Source organism: Oncorhynchus nerka, linkage group LG3 (genome assembly GCF_034236695.1).
Source record: "Oncorhynchus nerka isolate Pitt River linkage group LG3, Oner_Uvic_2.0, whole genome shotgun sequence".
Lineage (NCBI taxonomy): Eukaryota > Metazoa > Chordata > Actinopteri > Salmoniformes > Salmonidae > Oncorhynchus > Oncorhynchus nerka.
Window position 1 is genome coordinate 50,929,869 of NC_088398.1, and position 14,352 is coordinate 50,944,220.

At 41.6% G+C, this 14,352-nt stretch overlaps 1 protein-coding gene across 3 annotated transcripts in view; it reads right to left on the reverse strand.

Moving 5' to 3' along the window:
• LOC115110257 (NEDD8-conjugating enzyme UBE2F) overlaps window positions 1-14,352 on the reverse strand; it is an 89,951-nt gene that overhangs the window by 8,210 nt on the left and 67,389 nt on the right. For all 3 annotated transcript variants that reach the window (XM_065013222.1, XM_065013221.1, XM_065013220.1), the window contains 2 exons: window positions 9,182-9,214; window positions 6,744-6,806 (listed from right to left, as the gene is read on the reverse strand). In XM_065013222.1, coding sequence (XP_064869294.1) covers window positions 6,744-6,806; window positions 9,182-9,214 — 96 coding nt within the window. The remainder of the gene's footprint in view (window positions 1-6,743; window positions 6,807-9,181; window positions 9,215-14,352) is intronic.

Below are 14,352 nucleotides of genomic sequence, written 5' to 3' on the forward strand. Positions count from 1 at the left end.
ATTATTTACCATTGGGCACAACATAATCTGAAACACCTCAAATGGGGGGACTACGTACAAAAAGTGCTGTAATTTCTAAACCGTTATGGATAAAAATATCCTCAAATTAAAGCTGACAGACTGCACTTTAACCTCATATGGTATCATTTCAAATCCAAGGTGCTGGAGTACAGAGCCAAAACAACAAAATGTGCCATTGTCCAAATACATTTGGACCTCACAATGACATGTACCACAATGACATGACAAAGTATAAGTCCAATATGCTTTTGTGTTGCTGACAAAGACATAAGATAAGGTCAAGAAAGTCATCATGCCTGGCTAATCATCGGCCTCTTTAGTTTTAAGGTCAACAGTCAAATGGCAGCCCCGTGTGGGTTCGGTCTGTTCCGTTCTGGTATGTTCCATCTTCCACAGCACTACTGTATGCCCCCCCCCGCCCCTAACCCCTCCCAGCTGACAATAGAATAACAACGCAGTCAGAGAGCATTGAGCACTGGGGGAGTTCCACTTTAAGCCTACTCTCTCTACGGTTGTTGCTGAACCAACAATAAAGCTGGAAAAGGGGCTGTTTCTCAGTAGGAGGTCAGATCCATTTGACTGGCTGGCTGTTGTTTTTCCTACTGTGGGATGGGGATTCTGCAACACCACTGCTGCAACATGACTCCGTTACTATTAAAAGCCCTAGTTTCCTCTCAGAGAGAGAGAGTTTGAGGCCAAGCTTCCTGTGACGAGACAGTCAGCTGGGAGACCGCTGCATCAGTATGGTGATTACATGGTCATTTAGCATCAGTATGCTATGTGGCGGACGTGTGAGGCGTGGTTTCCCAGTACCCTCTGACACACATCTCACAGTTCCCTCCGCACAAAGACTTGATGTTCAGTCGGCATGCCACAAAGCTACAGAGTCAGGGGAGACCAAGAAATTGGACACTCCTCACAAATGCCACAGCCCTCACGTCGAGAACCACAAACTGTGGACATCACACTCGGCAGGGGCTTGCGAGAGGCAGCTGGGACAACTACTGTGCATATCTGTGTTAGTGTGAGGGAGTATGCAGAGTACATGAACTCCTGCTCCTTTGCTTTAAGTTCCTTGGCGTCCACATCACTAAGAATTTAACATGGTCCACACACCCGCATAATCGTGAGGAGGGCATGACAGCGCCCCTTCCCCCTCAGGAGGCTGAACATATTTGTCATGGTCCCTTGGCTCTTCAGAAAGTTCTACAGATGCACCATCTCGACTGGCTGCATCACCGCTTGTTATGGCAAATGTACCGTCCTTGACCTCAGTGCTAGAGGGTGGTGCATACAGCCCATTACACCATTGGGGCCGAACTCACTGCCATTATGCTGCAATAGTTTGTGTCGGGGGTCTAGGGTCAGTCTTATGTCTGGAGTATTTCTCCGGTCTTATCCGGTGTCCTGTGTGAATTTAAGTATGCTCCCTCTAATTCTCTCGCTCTCTCTCTCCTCCCAGAGAACCTGAGCCCTGGGACCATGCCTCAGGACTACCTGGCCTGATGACTGCTGTCCCCAGACCACCTGGTCGCGTTGCTGCTCCAGTTTAAACTGTTCTGCCTGAGGCTATGGGACCCTGACCTGTTCACCGGACGTGCTACCTTTTTCTGGACCTGCTGTTTTTGACTCTCTCTCTCTCTACCGCACCTGCTGTCTCTAACGCTGAATGCTCGGCTATGAAAAGCCAACTGACATTTACTCCGGAGGTGCTGACCTGTTGCACACTCTACAACCACTGTAATAATAATTATTATTATTTGACCCTGATGGTCACCTATGAACGTTTGAACAGCTTAGCCATGTACTGTTATAACCTCAACCCGGCACAGCCAGAAGACCGGCCACTTCTCAGAGCCTGGTTCCTCTCTAGGTTCCTGCCTTTCTAGTAGAGGTCGACCGATTATGATTTTTCAACGCCGATACAGATTATTGGAGGACCAAAAAAGCAGATACCGATTAATCGGCCGATTATTTATTTATTTGTAATAATGACAATTACAACAATACTGAATTAACACTTATTTTAACTTTATATAATACATCAATAAAATCAATTTAGCCTCAAGTAAATAATGAAACATGTTCAATTTGGTTTAAATAATGCAAAAACAAAGTGTTGGAGAAGAAAGTAAAAGTGCAATATGTGCTATGTAAGAAAGCTAACGTTTCAGTTCCTTGCTCAGAACATGAGAACATATGAAAGCTGGTGGTTTTCAATATTCCCAGGTAAGAAGTTTTAGGTTGTAGTTATTATAGGAATTATAGGACTATTTCCCTCTATACCATTTGTATTTCATTAACATTTGACTATTGGATGTTCTTATAGGCACTTTAGTATTGCCAGTGTAACAGTATATCTTCCGTCCCTCTCCTCGCTCCTCCCTGGGCTCGAACCAGCAACACAACGACAACAGCCACCATCGAAGCAGCATTACCCATGCAGAGCAAGGGGAACAACTACTAGAAGGCTCAGAGCGAGTGACGTTTGAAACGCTATTTGCACGCTAACTAGCTAGCCATTTCACTTCGGTTACACCAGCCTCATCTCGGGAGTTGATAGGCTTGAAGTCATAAACAGCGCAATGCTTGACGCACAACGAAGAGCTGCTGGCAAAACGCGTCTGTTTCTGCCTATCACCGCTCAGTCAGATATATATGCTGCTGCTACTCTGTTCTTTATTTTTAATGTTATTATTATCCATCCTTGATGCATAGTCACTTTACACTTTATATAATATATATATAATATTTTATATTATATGTATTTTTGATTTTTTGATAATATATCAAAAATGGCCAGAAACAAAGAACTCTCATCAGTCAATTCTTGTTCTGAGATATGAAGGCTATTCCATGCGAGAAATTGCCAAGAAACTGAAGATCTCGTACAACGCTGTGTACTACTCCCTTCACAGAACAGTGCAAACTGGCTCTAACCAGAATAGAAAGAGGACTGGGAGGCCCCGGTGCACAACAGGTGCACAAGTACATTAGAGTGTCTAGTTTGTGATACAGACGCCTCACAAGTCCGCAACTGACAGCTTCATTAAATAGTACCCGTAAAACACCATTCTCAACGTCAACAGTGAAGAGGCGACTCCGGGATGCTGGCCTTCTAGGCAGAGTTGCAAAGAAAAAGCCATATCTCAGACTGGCCAATAAAAAGAACAGATTAAGATGGGCTAAAGAACACAGACACTGGACAGAGGAACTCTGCCTAGAAGGCCAGCATCCCGGAGTCGCCTCTTCACTGTTGACATTGACTGGTGTTTTGCTGGAACTATTTAATGTCAAAGTGGAATTATGTTTTTTGAGACTTTTACAAATTAAAAATGAAACTCTGAAATATCTTGAATCAATAAGTATTCAACCCTTTTATTATGGGAAGTCAAAAGTTCAGGAGTAGACATTTGCTTAACAAGTAGCATAATAAGTTGCATGGACTCTATGTGCAATAATAGCGTTCATCATGATTTTTGAATGACTACCTTTTCTGTACCCCACACATACTGTAAGGTCAAGAAGTGAATTTCAAACAGATTCAACCACAAAGAGCAAGGATGTTTTCCAATGGCTCGCAAAGGGCAACATTTAAACAAATAAAAATGTAGACATTGAATATCCCTTTGAACATGGTGAAGTTATTAATTACACTTTGGATGGTGTATCAATCACCCAGGTACTACAAAGATAGACATCCTTCCTAACTCAGTGGCTGGAGGGGAAGGAAACCTCTCAGGGATTTCACCATGAGGCCAATGGTGACTTTAAAACAGTTACAGAGTTTAATGGCTGTGATAGGAGAAAACTGAGGATGAATCAACAAAAGAAGGAAGCTTGTACAGAGTAAAAATATTCCACAACATGCATCCTGTTTGCAACAAGGAACTAAAGTAATACTGCAAAAAATGTGGCGAAGCAAGTACATTTTTTGGGCAAATCCAATACAACACTGAGTAGCGCACTCTATATTTTCAAGCATAGTGGTGGCTGAATCATGTTATGGGTTATGCTTGTAATCATTAAGGACTGGGGAGTTACAGGAGAAAAAAATAAACCTTTCAGCAGGACAATAACCTAAAACACATGGCCAAATATACACTGGAATTGTTTACCAATAGTGGCCTAGTTACTGTTTTGAGTTAAATCGGCTTGAAAATCTATGGCAAGATTTGAAAATGGCTGTCAATGCTCAACAACCAACTTGACAAGAATAATGCTAAAATATTTTACAATTCAGGAGTGCAAAGCTCTTAGGGACTTACCCAGAAAGACTGTCATCACTGCCAAAGGTGATTCTAACATGTATTAACTCAGGGGTGTGAATATTTATGTAAATGACCTATTTCTGTCATTATGGCGTATTGTGTGTAGATGGGTGAGATTTGTATTTATTTTGAATACATTTTTAAATCAGACTGTAATACTGAAAGCACTGTAGGTACAGTGATACTATCAAGGGGAACCTGTTACAGTAGTGTATTAATGGCAACTTAACTAAAGGTGGTCTGACACAGTGCTTCCTAAACTGTGGGTTATACAATCAGACCCCTATTGATTTGATTAAAATGTTGAGCATAAGAACACAGCATTTGCCATGTCAAAATGCGTACAAATTAACGTAAAGACATCAACATTTTCTCTCAGCTCCACAGCAAAATGTATAGAATTGCAGGGAATTCGCATTAAAACAACATCCTCTCTCCGCTGCAAAGATTATATTTTTTACTTATTATTTGGTCTGTTGATGTTTTTTCACCGCTCAACCATTATGGTTGGTCTCGACTCAAAAGGCAGCTCAATTGTTGGGTCACGAAGCAAAAACATTTGGGAACCACTGTTCTAACACAAGAGGACGTCTTTCTCCCTTCCTTTTATTTTAACTCACCTTTGCAACAAAAAAACATCCCAGTGTAGTTAAAAGGCAGTGACATGTTTCCCTGAGTGTTTGGAAGCCCACTGTGTCCACTACTCTCTCTGTAATTGGTCGGAAAGGCTCCTATGAACAACAACCAGGCGTCTGCATACTAGGTTTGGTTTGCTCCTAGCAGAACTTGGCAAGGCAAAGTGAACGTCTGTGCCTCTCATAGTAACTAAAATACCCTTTGTTTGGAAAAAATAAATAAAGGTCCCTCGAAACGCCATAGTCAGTACACACTTCGTCAAAATTATAAATCTGTAATTATTATAAGGAAGAGGAAAAGGAGAAAAAGAAGGGAAGGGAGAAGTAAAAGGAGGAGAAGGAAAAGAAGAAAGGAGGAAAAGGAGGAGAAAGAAGGAGAAAAAGGGAAGGGAGGAGAAGGGAAGGGAGGAGAAGGGAAAGGAGGAGAAGGAAAAGAAGAAAGGAGGAAAAGGAGGAGAAAGAGGAGGAGAAAGAAGGAGAAAAAGGGAAGGGAGGAGAAGGGAAGGAGGAGAAGGAAAAGAAGAAAGGAGGAAAAGGAGGAGAAAGAGGAGGAGAAAGAAGGAGAAAAAGGGAAGGGAGGAGAAGGGAAAGGAGGAGAAGGAAAAGAAGAAAGGAGGAAAAGGAGGAGAAAGAGGAGGAGAAAGAAGGAGAAGGAGAAAAGAAAAAAGAAAGAAAAGAAAAAGGAAGATTAAAAAGCAGAATGAAAAGGAGGACGGAAGGAAGAAGACTGAAGGAGGAGAGATTACTAGAAGTTTTCCCTTTTACCTGTGGATTCATTGTCGTAGTAGAGAACACACAATTTTATGTGTGACTCAAAATTCTACAAAGATCCAGGAAAAAAAGACCTTGTGCATTTCAGGTAAAATAACAACCCAATGTTTATATCCCAGGACAAATTAGCTAGCAACAGCAAGCTAGCTAAATGTCCATGAATGTTTCATGTGTTACGACTTGTCCCCAAATGAATATAGTTGGTTCACAGTTCGTTTTGATATTTCATGTCCTGATCACGTCTGGTGTAGACGGACAAAATCAACAATGCGCGCGTGCCCGGTGAAATCAGCATGTTAGAAGAGACCAGAGGAAACCATCCATTGAAATCAATACTTCCTGTAGGTCTTGCCTCATCTCCTCTCACACATTAGTTTGGCCTATTCTGTCCTTCACTTACTTTCTCTGGCCTCTTTTCCTCTGGTTTATGTTCCGCTAGCCCAGTCTGGGTTTTTGGACGGGGCTTGGGGTGTTGGTGTGTGAAACCAACCAGAGTGACCATATTAGACTCCACTCTACACAGGCGAAGAGGGTGCGCTGAAGACTGTGCAGATATCGACCCGCTGCGAGTGGCAAACAGTAATGAGGCATCAGGCATGATCTTAAATGTAAACCATAGCCCTGCTGTTGACATACTAAGTTGCTCTTGCTCTCTGAAGTTTAGCATACACTGTCTGTCTGGGGACTGGGGAGTACTGCAAGTCCCAGCCGAGCACCACTTGGGAGGGAGAGGTCCCAGAGAGGTCTGTCTCCTGCCGGGCATGAATAGCCCAGGCAGAATGAGACATAGCGTGAATCACAAATGGCACCCAATTCTCTATATAGGGCACTACTTAGACACACAGTGAGACAGACTACACAGTACACAGTACCCAATGATTGTGAACAAAGTGGTCATTAGTGAGTTCTACAGAATAGCCCCACATTCCACTTCTAGAGCTTTCAGACCTTCTAAACACGTCCTACTTACTGCTGCCCATGTAAGGTCATGGACAGGACATAGGGAAGATGACCTCCCTCCAGGTGGGCTGGTTGGTGTCGTTACCTTATCGCGCAGATGATGCTCGGCCGCGTCGATGTTCAATGGGTCATCGAAGTTCAGTAGATCCTGAATGAAAAGAAAGAGAAAATGAGCTTGAGTCAGCAAAAGTTTACTAAAAACAGTTTCAGATAAACTAAAACCCGCTAACCCAGATGAAAACAACAAACATAACAGTATCAGACAACATTTGCCTGACTAACAGCCACTGGCAGTATGCAATGTCACCCTGGATTTAAGTTAAAAAACAAAGTAGTGTAATTAGCCGGTTGCCGTAGAGACGGCGTGCGTGGCTGGCGAGGCGCGGTGTGTTATTAAGGAGATAAAAATGGCGGCTAGGCCTGTGTGTAGAGCGCCTCACTTCCTGATTAAGAGCTAAGCCTCAGGGCATGACTGAGCATCAGGCTGAATCATCATTGTGGGAAGCAGCCAGGAGAGGAGCGAAAGAGATGCTATCAACCCAATCAACAACAGTCGCTTACTGGAACACTTAACACGCTCATTCTCCTTACCTACCTGCTTTCTCCTCAATGTTCACAGAAAATGCTTGGGGAATTGCTCATAAAAACAGGTTTGTATGGTTTTATTTAAAAAATAGATACAGTAACAACTCAGTCTATACCTGTTGTCATAAGCATAGAAACACATTTTAACATACAATGCTTTTGGAAAGTATTCAGACCCCTAGACTTTTTTCACATTTTGTTAAGTTACAGCCTTATTCTAAAATGGATGAAATTGTTTTTCCCCCCTCATCAATCTACACACAATAGCACATAATAACAAAAAGTTTTTTTGAATTTTGTGCAAAAAAATAAAATAAAACTGAAATATCACATTTACATAAGTATTCAGACCCTTTACTTAGTACTTTGTTGAACCACCTTTGGCAGTGATTACAGCCTCGACTCTTCTTGGGTATGACGCTACAAGCTTGGCACAGCTGTATTTGGGGGGGTTTCTCGCATTCTTCTCTGTAGATCCTCTCAAGCTCTGTCAGGTTGGATGGGGAGCAATGCTGTACAACTATTTTCAGGTCTCTCCAGTGATGTGCGATCAGGCTCTAACTGGGCCACACAAGGACATTGAGACTTGTCCCGAAGCCACTCCTGCGTTGTCTTGGCGGTGTGCTTAGGGTCGTTGTCCTGCTGGAAGGTGAACCTTCGCTTCAGTCTGAGGTCCTAAGCACTCTGGAGCAGGTTTTCATCATCTCTCTGTACTTTGCTCCTTTCATATTTCCCCTCAATCCTGACTAGTCTCCCAGTCCCTGCCGCTGAAAAACACCCCCGCAGCATGATGCTGACACCACCATGCTTCACCGTAGGGATTGTGCCAGGTTTCAACCAGACGTGATGCTTGGCATTCAGGATAAAGAGTTCAATCTTGGTTTCATCAGACCAGAGAATCTTGGGGCAGCAGATAGCCTAGTGGTTAGAGCGTTGGGCCAGTAACCGAAAGGTACCTAGATCGAATCCCCGAGCTGAAAAGGTAAAAATATGTATTTCTGCCCCTGAAAAAGGCAGTTATTAACCCACTCTTCCTAGGCCATCATTGTAAATAATAATTTGTTCTTAAATGACTTGTCTAGTTAAAGAAACGTTAAATAAATAAATACAAAACAGTCAGTCTTTAGGTGCCTTTTGGCAAACTCCAAGCAGGCTGTCATTCACTGAAGAGTGGCTTCCGTCTGTCCACCCTACCATAAAGTGCTGCAGAGATGGTTATCATTCTGGAAGGTTCCCCCATCTTCACAAAGGAACTCTAGAGCTCTGTCAGAGTGACCTCCCTGACCAAGGCCCTTCTCCTCCGATTGCTCAGTTTGGCTGGGCGGCCAGCTTTAGGAAGAGTTTTGGTGGTTCAATACTTCTTCCATTTAAGAATTATGGAGGCCACTGTGTTCTTGGGGACCTTCAATGCTGCAGAAATATTTTGGTACCCTTTCCCAGATCTGTGCCTCGACACAATCCTGTTTCGGAGCTCTGCGGACAATTCATTTGACCTCATGGCTTGGTTTTTGCTCTGATAACTGTGGGACAATATATTATAGACAGGTGTGTGCCTTTCCAAGTCATGTCCAATATATTGAATATACTACAGGTGGACTCCAAGTTGTAGAAACACCAAGGATGATCAATGGAAACAGAATGAACTTGAGCTCAATTTCAAGTCGCACAGCAAAGGGTCTGAATACTTATGTAAATAAGGTATTTGTTTTTTTATTTTAATAAATGTGCAAAAATGTCCCCCCAAAAATTCTGCATTGTCATTATGGGGTAATGTGTGTAGATTGCTGAGGATTCTTTTTATTTTTTTTATTTACTTAATCCATTTTAGAATAAGGCTGTAACGTAACAAAAAATTGGGAAAAAGTCAAGGGGTCTGAATACTTTCCGAAGGTACTGTATATGTCAAATGGTTTAGATTTAAAAAAAAAAGGTACTTACGGTAAACAAGGAGTTCAATCCCCAGACTACATCCTGAAAGACACAGAAGCAACAGACAAAACATCAGCAGACATCCATAGATCATCATAGTTGTATGTCCCATTAAAAGTCAAACTAAAACTTGTCAGTAATAACCAGGCCAATCGGTGAACATTTTTGAGCCAACAAATTAACACAAACAAAATCGTTGAATGCCCTAATTGGATATCATCTGATTAGTTCTATTGTATCTAATGAAGATGGAACATTTTCTGATTATGCAAGTGGTTTGCCTCTGGGAACGTATTAGGCAAATATCCTTGATGATTAAAACACAGAAGAACGGTATGATGGGTATTCATTAACATATATATTTTGAGGACAAAATAAAAATAAAAAATAAAAAAGAGGACACTGGCTCTTTTAATTGAGCGTCTCCGTCTTTGCAAAGGGTGTGTTAATTCATGAATCATTAAACATAAAGAGATGTCGACGGGCGACCTGTAAACAATTACCCTTACAAAATAGCTCTTAATGTATTAATGTATGCTAGCTTCACTTAGAGGACGTCAGTGTGGACATTCAACTCTATTCCCCTGCCAACTGATAATGCCATAGACTTGTGCCACATGGAGGTTTAATACGTATTGACACATTCTGGAGAATAAACAAACTAATGGGGGGGGGGAAAAAACATGTTTTTGTTTTCTATTTAGTTGTCAGTTGGCTATGATCCAAAGCCCTGTCCAGTTCCAAACGTATTTGTTTGAGTAACAGGGTTAACATGAGGACACTCCTCAGGGAATGAAAGGGTCAAATATAGTGTACTCCACAGGGAGTCATAAGGTTAAATCAAGAACACTCGGTTAAATCAAGTAGACCCCACAGGGAGTGATGTACGGGATCAATATCAAGCCAAATGTATTGTGAACACACACATGCATTTTGTATGTGTGTATCATGATCTATACAAATTAGTAGCAATGCACAAATGTAAATCACTATCCACAAACAAACACCTTTTGATTTGTAAATCGAAATATTGCATTCCAAAAAATAGTGTACCTGCAGATATGCAGGTCATTTCCAAGGGTCTTAATTAAAATGACTGGCATAAAGATTTGCTCATAGGAGAGATATGCGCAAACATGACAGATATGGCAAACCTGCAAATCCATATTTGGAAGCGCTTAGGTCACCTGCCTTTTGGCAGGAATTTAACAACAAGAAAATGAATGTTCTCACGCGTAGAAAGGGACTTGAATTCATTGAAAAAGATGTGTACCCATAGAAGCGATTTCTATAAATCGCTGGCAGCCTCTCATTCGGCCATGTTGATGCCTGCCTTTCAAGGCTGTAGAAACTATAGTGTGGTAGCCATAATATGTTAACCACTAAGTCCAACGTAAATAATTGAAACCCTAGCCCTATATTACTCTATATTTGCAACACTATTGCGGTGTACAGTTGTATTAGCTGGCCCAAATAGTTGAATTAGCTGGCCTGATTTTTAAAGGATTTTTACATTTGTGGATTGGTGCTTATTTATACAGATGATGATACACGAATACAAAATACATGCTGTGTGTTCAATACATTTGGCATGATATTGATGGGGTTAAACCAAAGACAGTCAATGCATTGAAGGGGAGGATGAGAATGAAAGGCTCATTAGAACAAGGAAACACTACTGTTAATGGATACCAACCCTAACGGCGATTTCTAATGTGAGGCATATATCTGCTTTTCAAAGGCGATGGGCCAAATTTGCTCTTATCACTTTGCCATTTCATTATAAAACAAAGGATGGTGCCATCCAAAAGCAGAAGACAATTGATTGCAAGTGAAGAAATAAACGTACTTGGAATAAAAACAAATATTTTCCTGGGCTGTGATGCAAACTGCAGTGCTGGCAGAGGCCATGTTTGACAGTTGGTGGATTTGCATTTAAATGAAATATAGTCAATACCTTTCTCTACAGGACCTGCCCTCTATTTTAATGATCTTATATCTCCATACGGTTGATCCCCCCCATCTGGGATATTTTTTTTTAACAAGATCCAGCTCTTGACCTTGAAACAACTACTGTGCATAATTAGCCTGATGTTTAAATGCCTTACAAATATCTGACTTGATTCTAATGCAGGACCCACAGCTTGATGTAGACCATGAGAAATAACAATAAACGGGAGTAGTGGCCTATGACTTGTTACCAATGCACCGTCCATCAGATAGCCTACCGTATCCGTTTAGAATGATGAATAAGAGAACCAACAACACACATTAACAAATAGGAAGACAGTCACCAGTCATTGCTCTTCCTCTGTTCCTGTTATTTCTAAGGTGATATCCTACAGTGAAACTAACCCGCACTAACAAAGTGATAAGGATAACATAACCACTTGCATAAGCCAAAGGAGTCTATTTTCAGTGAATAGTGAGACCGTGGGAGAAATTGTGGAGGAGGAAGAACTGAGGTTATGAAAGAGAAATGAGAGCACTTTATATTGGCAGAAGTAAGTGTTGGGCATGTGAGTGGTGAATAGGATGGATAGACAAATTAGGAAAAACTATTTTTGCCAGGCAGGCTGTCGCTCCAAAATGAGTCAAGTATGCTGTCTTTGTGTGTGAGATAGGCATACACACACATTTAGCTTTGTTTATCTATTTGCACAGATGTTGTGCGTCTGAGTGACTGTGTTCGTGTGTACAGTCAGTGGTGTAAAGTACTTAAGTTAAACTACTTTTAAATACTACTTAAGTCGTTTTTTGGGGGTATCTATAATTAACCATTTATATTTTTGACAACTTTTACTCCACTACATTTTCCCTGGCACCCAAAAGTACTTGTTTAAGAACAGGAAAATGGTCTAATTCACACAGTAATCAAGAGAACATCCCTGGTCATCCCTACTGCCTCTGATTTGGCAGACTCACTAAACACAAATGCTTTGTTTGTAAATGATGTCTTAGTGTTGAACTGTGCCCCTGGCTTTCCGTAAATTAAAAAAAACAAGAAAATCGTGTTGTCTGGTTTGCTTAACATTAGACATTTAAAATGATTTATACTTTTGACAATTTGATACTTTTTTCCCCCACCGTCAGAAAGTAATCATACCCCTTGACTTAAACATTTTGATCTGTTACAACTTGAATTGAAAATGGATTAAATATAATTTTCTCACCCATCTACACACAATACCCCATAATGAGAAGGTGACCACATGTATTTAGAGATTTCTGAAAAACGTATTGAAAATAAAATACAGAAATCTAATTTACAGTGCATTTGGAAAGTGTTCAGACCCCTTGACTTTTTCCACATTTTGTTACGTTACAGCCTTATCCTAAAATTGAGGTTTGTAGGCCTCCTTGCTCGCTTTTTCAGTTCTGCCCACACATTTTCTATGGCTTTGTGATGGCCACTCCAATATCTTGACTTTGTTGTCCTTAAGTCATTTTGCCACAACTTTGGAAGTATGCTTGGGGTCATTGTCCATTTGGAAGACCCATTTGCAACCAATCATTAACTTCCTGACTGATGTCTTGAGATGTTGCTTCAATATATCCACAATTTTCCTACCTCACGGTACACCAGTCTCTCCTGCAGCAAATCATCCCCACAACATGATGCTGCTTCACGGTTGGGATGGTGTTCTTCGGCTTGCAAGCCTCCCCCTTTTTCCTCTAAGCATAAAGATGGTCATTATGGCCAAACAGTTCTAATTTTGTTTCATCAGACCAGAGGACATCTCTCCAAAAAATACTATCTTTGTACCCATGTGCAGTTGCAAACCGTAGTCTGGCTTTTTTAGCAGTGGCAGCAGTTCAGGTTATGTTGATATAGGACTCGTTTTACTGTGGATATAGACACTTTTGTACCCGTTTCCTCCAGCATCTTCACAAGGTCCTTTGCTGTTGTTCTGGGATTGATTTGCACTTTTCGCACCAAAGTATGTTAATCTCTAGGAGACAGACGGAGTCCTCTTCCTGAGCGGTATGATCGCTGCGTGGTCCCATGGTGTTTATACTTGTGAACTATTATTTGTACTGATGAACGTTGTACCTTCAGGCGTTTGGAAATTGCTCTCAAGGATGAACCAGATTTGTGGAGGTCTACAATTTTTTTTCTGGAGTCTTGGCTGATTTTTTTTATTTTCACTGAGTTTGAAGGTAGGCCTTCAAATACATCCACAGGTACACCTCCAATTGACTCAAATGATGTCAATCAGAAGCTTCTAAAGCCATGACATAATTTTCTGGAATGTGATTTTCTGGATATTTGTTTTAGATTCAGTCTCTCACAGTTGAAGTGTACCTATGATAAAAGTTACAGACCTCTACATACTTTGTAAGTAAGAAAACCTGCATAAATTGTCAGTGTATCAAATACTTGTTCTCCCCCCTGTAACTATTCAGACCCTTTGCTATGAGACTTGAAATTGAGCTCAGGTGTATCCTGTTTCTATTGATCATCCTTGAGAGTTTCTACAACTTGATCGGAGTCCACCTGTGCTAAATCCAATTTATTGGACATGATTTGGAAAGGCACACACATAAGGTCCCACGGTTGACAGTGCATGTCAGAGCAAAAACTAAGCCACAAGGTCGAATGAATTGTCCGTAGACCTCCGAGACAGGATTGTGTCGTGGCACAGCTCTGGGGAAGGGTACCCAAAAAAAGTATTGAAAGTCCAAGAACACAGTGGTATCCACCATTCTTAAATGGAAGAAGTTTGGAACCACCAAGACTCTTCCTAGAGCTGGCAGTCCGGCCAAAATGAGCAATTGGGGGAGAAGGGCCTTGGTCAGGGAGGTGACCAAGAACCCAATGGTCACTCTGACAGAGCTCCAAAGTTCCTATGTGGAGATGGGAGAACCTTCTAGAAGGACAACCATCTCTGCAGCACTCCACCAATCAGGCCTTTATGGTAGAGTGGCGAAACGGAAGCCACTCCTCAGTAAAACGCACATGACAGTCCACTTGGAATTTGCCAAAAGGCACCAAAAGGACTCTGACCATGAGAAACATGATTCTCTGGTCAGATGAGACCAAGATTGAACTCTTTGGCCTGAATTCCAAGCGTCATGTCTGGAGGAAACCTGGCACCATCCCTACGGTGAAGCATGGTGATGGCAGCATCATGCTGTGGGAATGTTTTTCAGCGGCAGGGACTGGGAGACTAGTCACG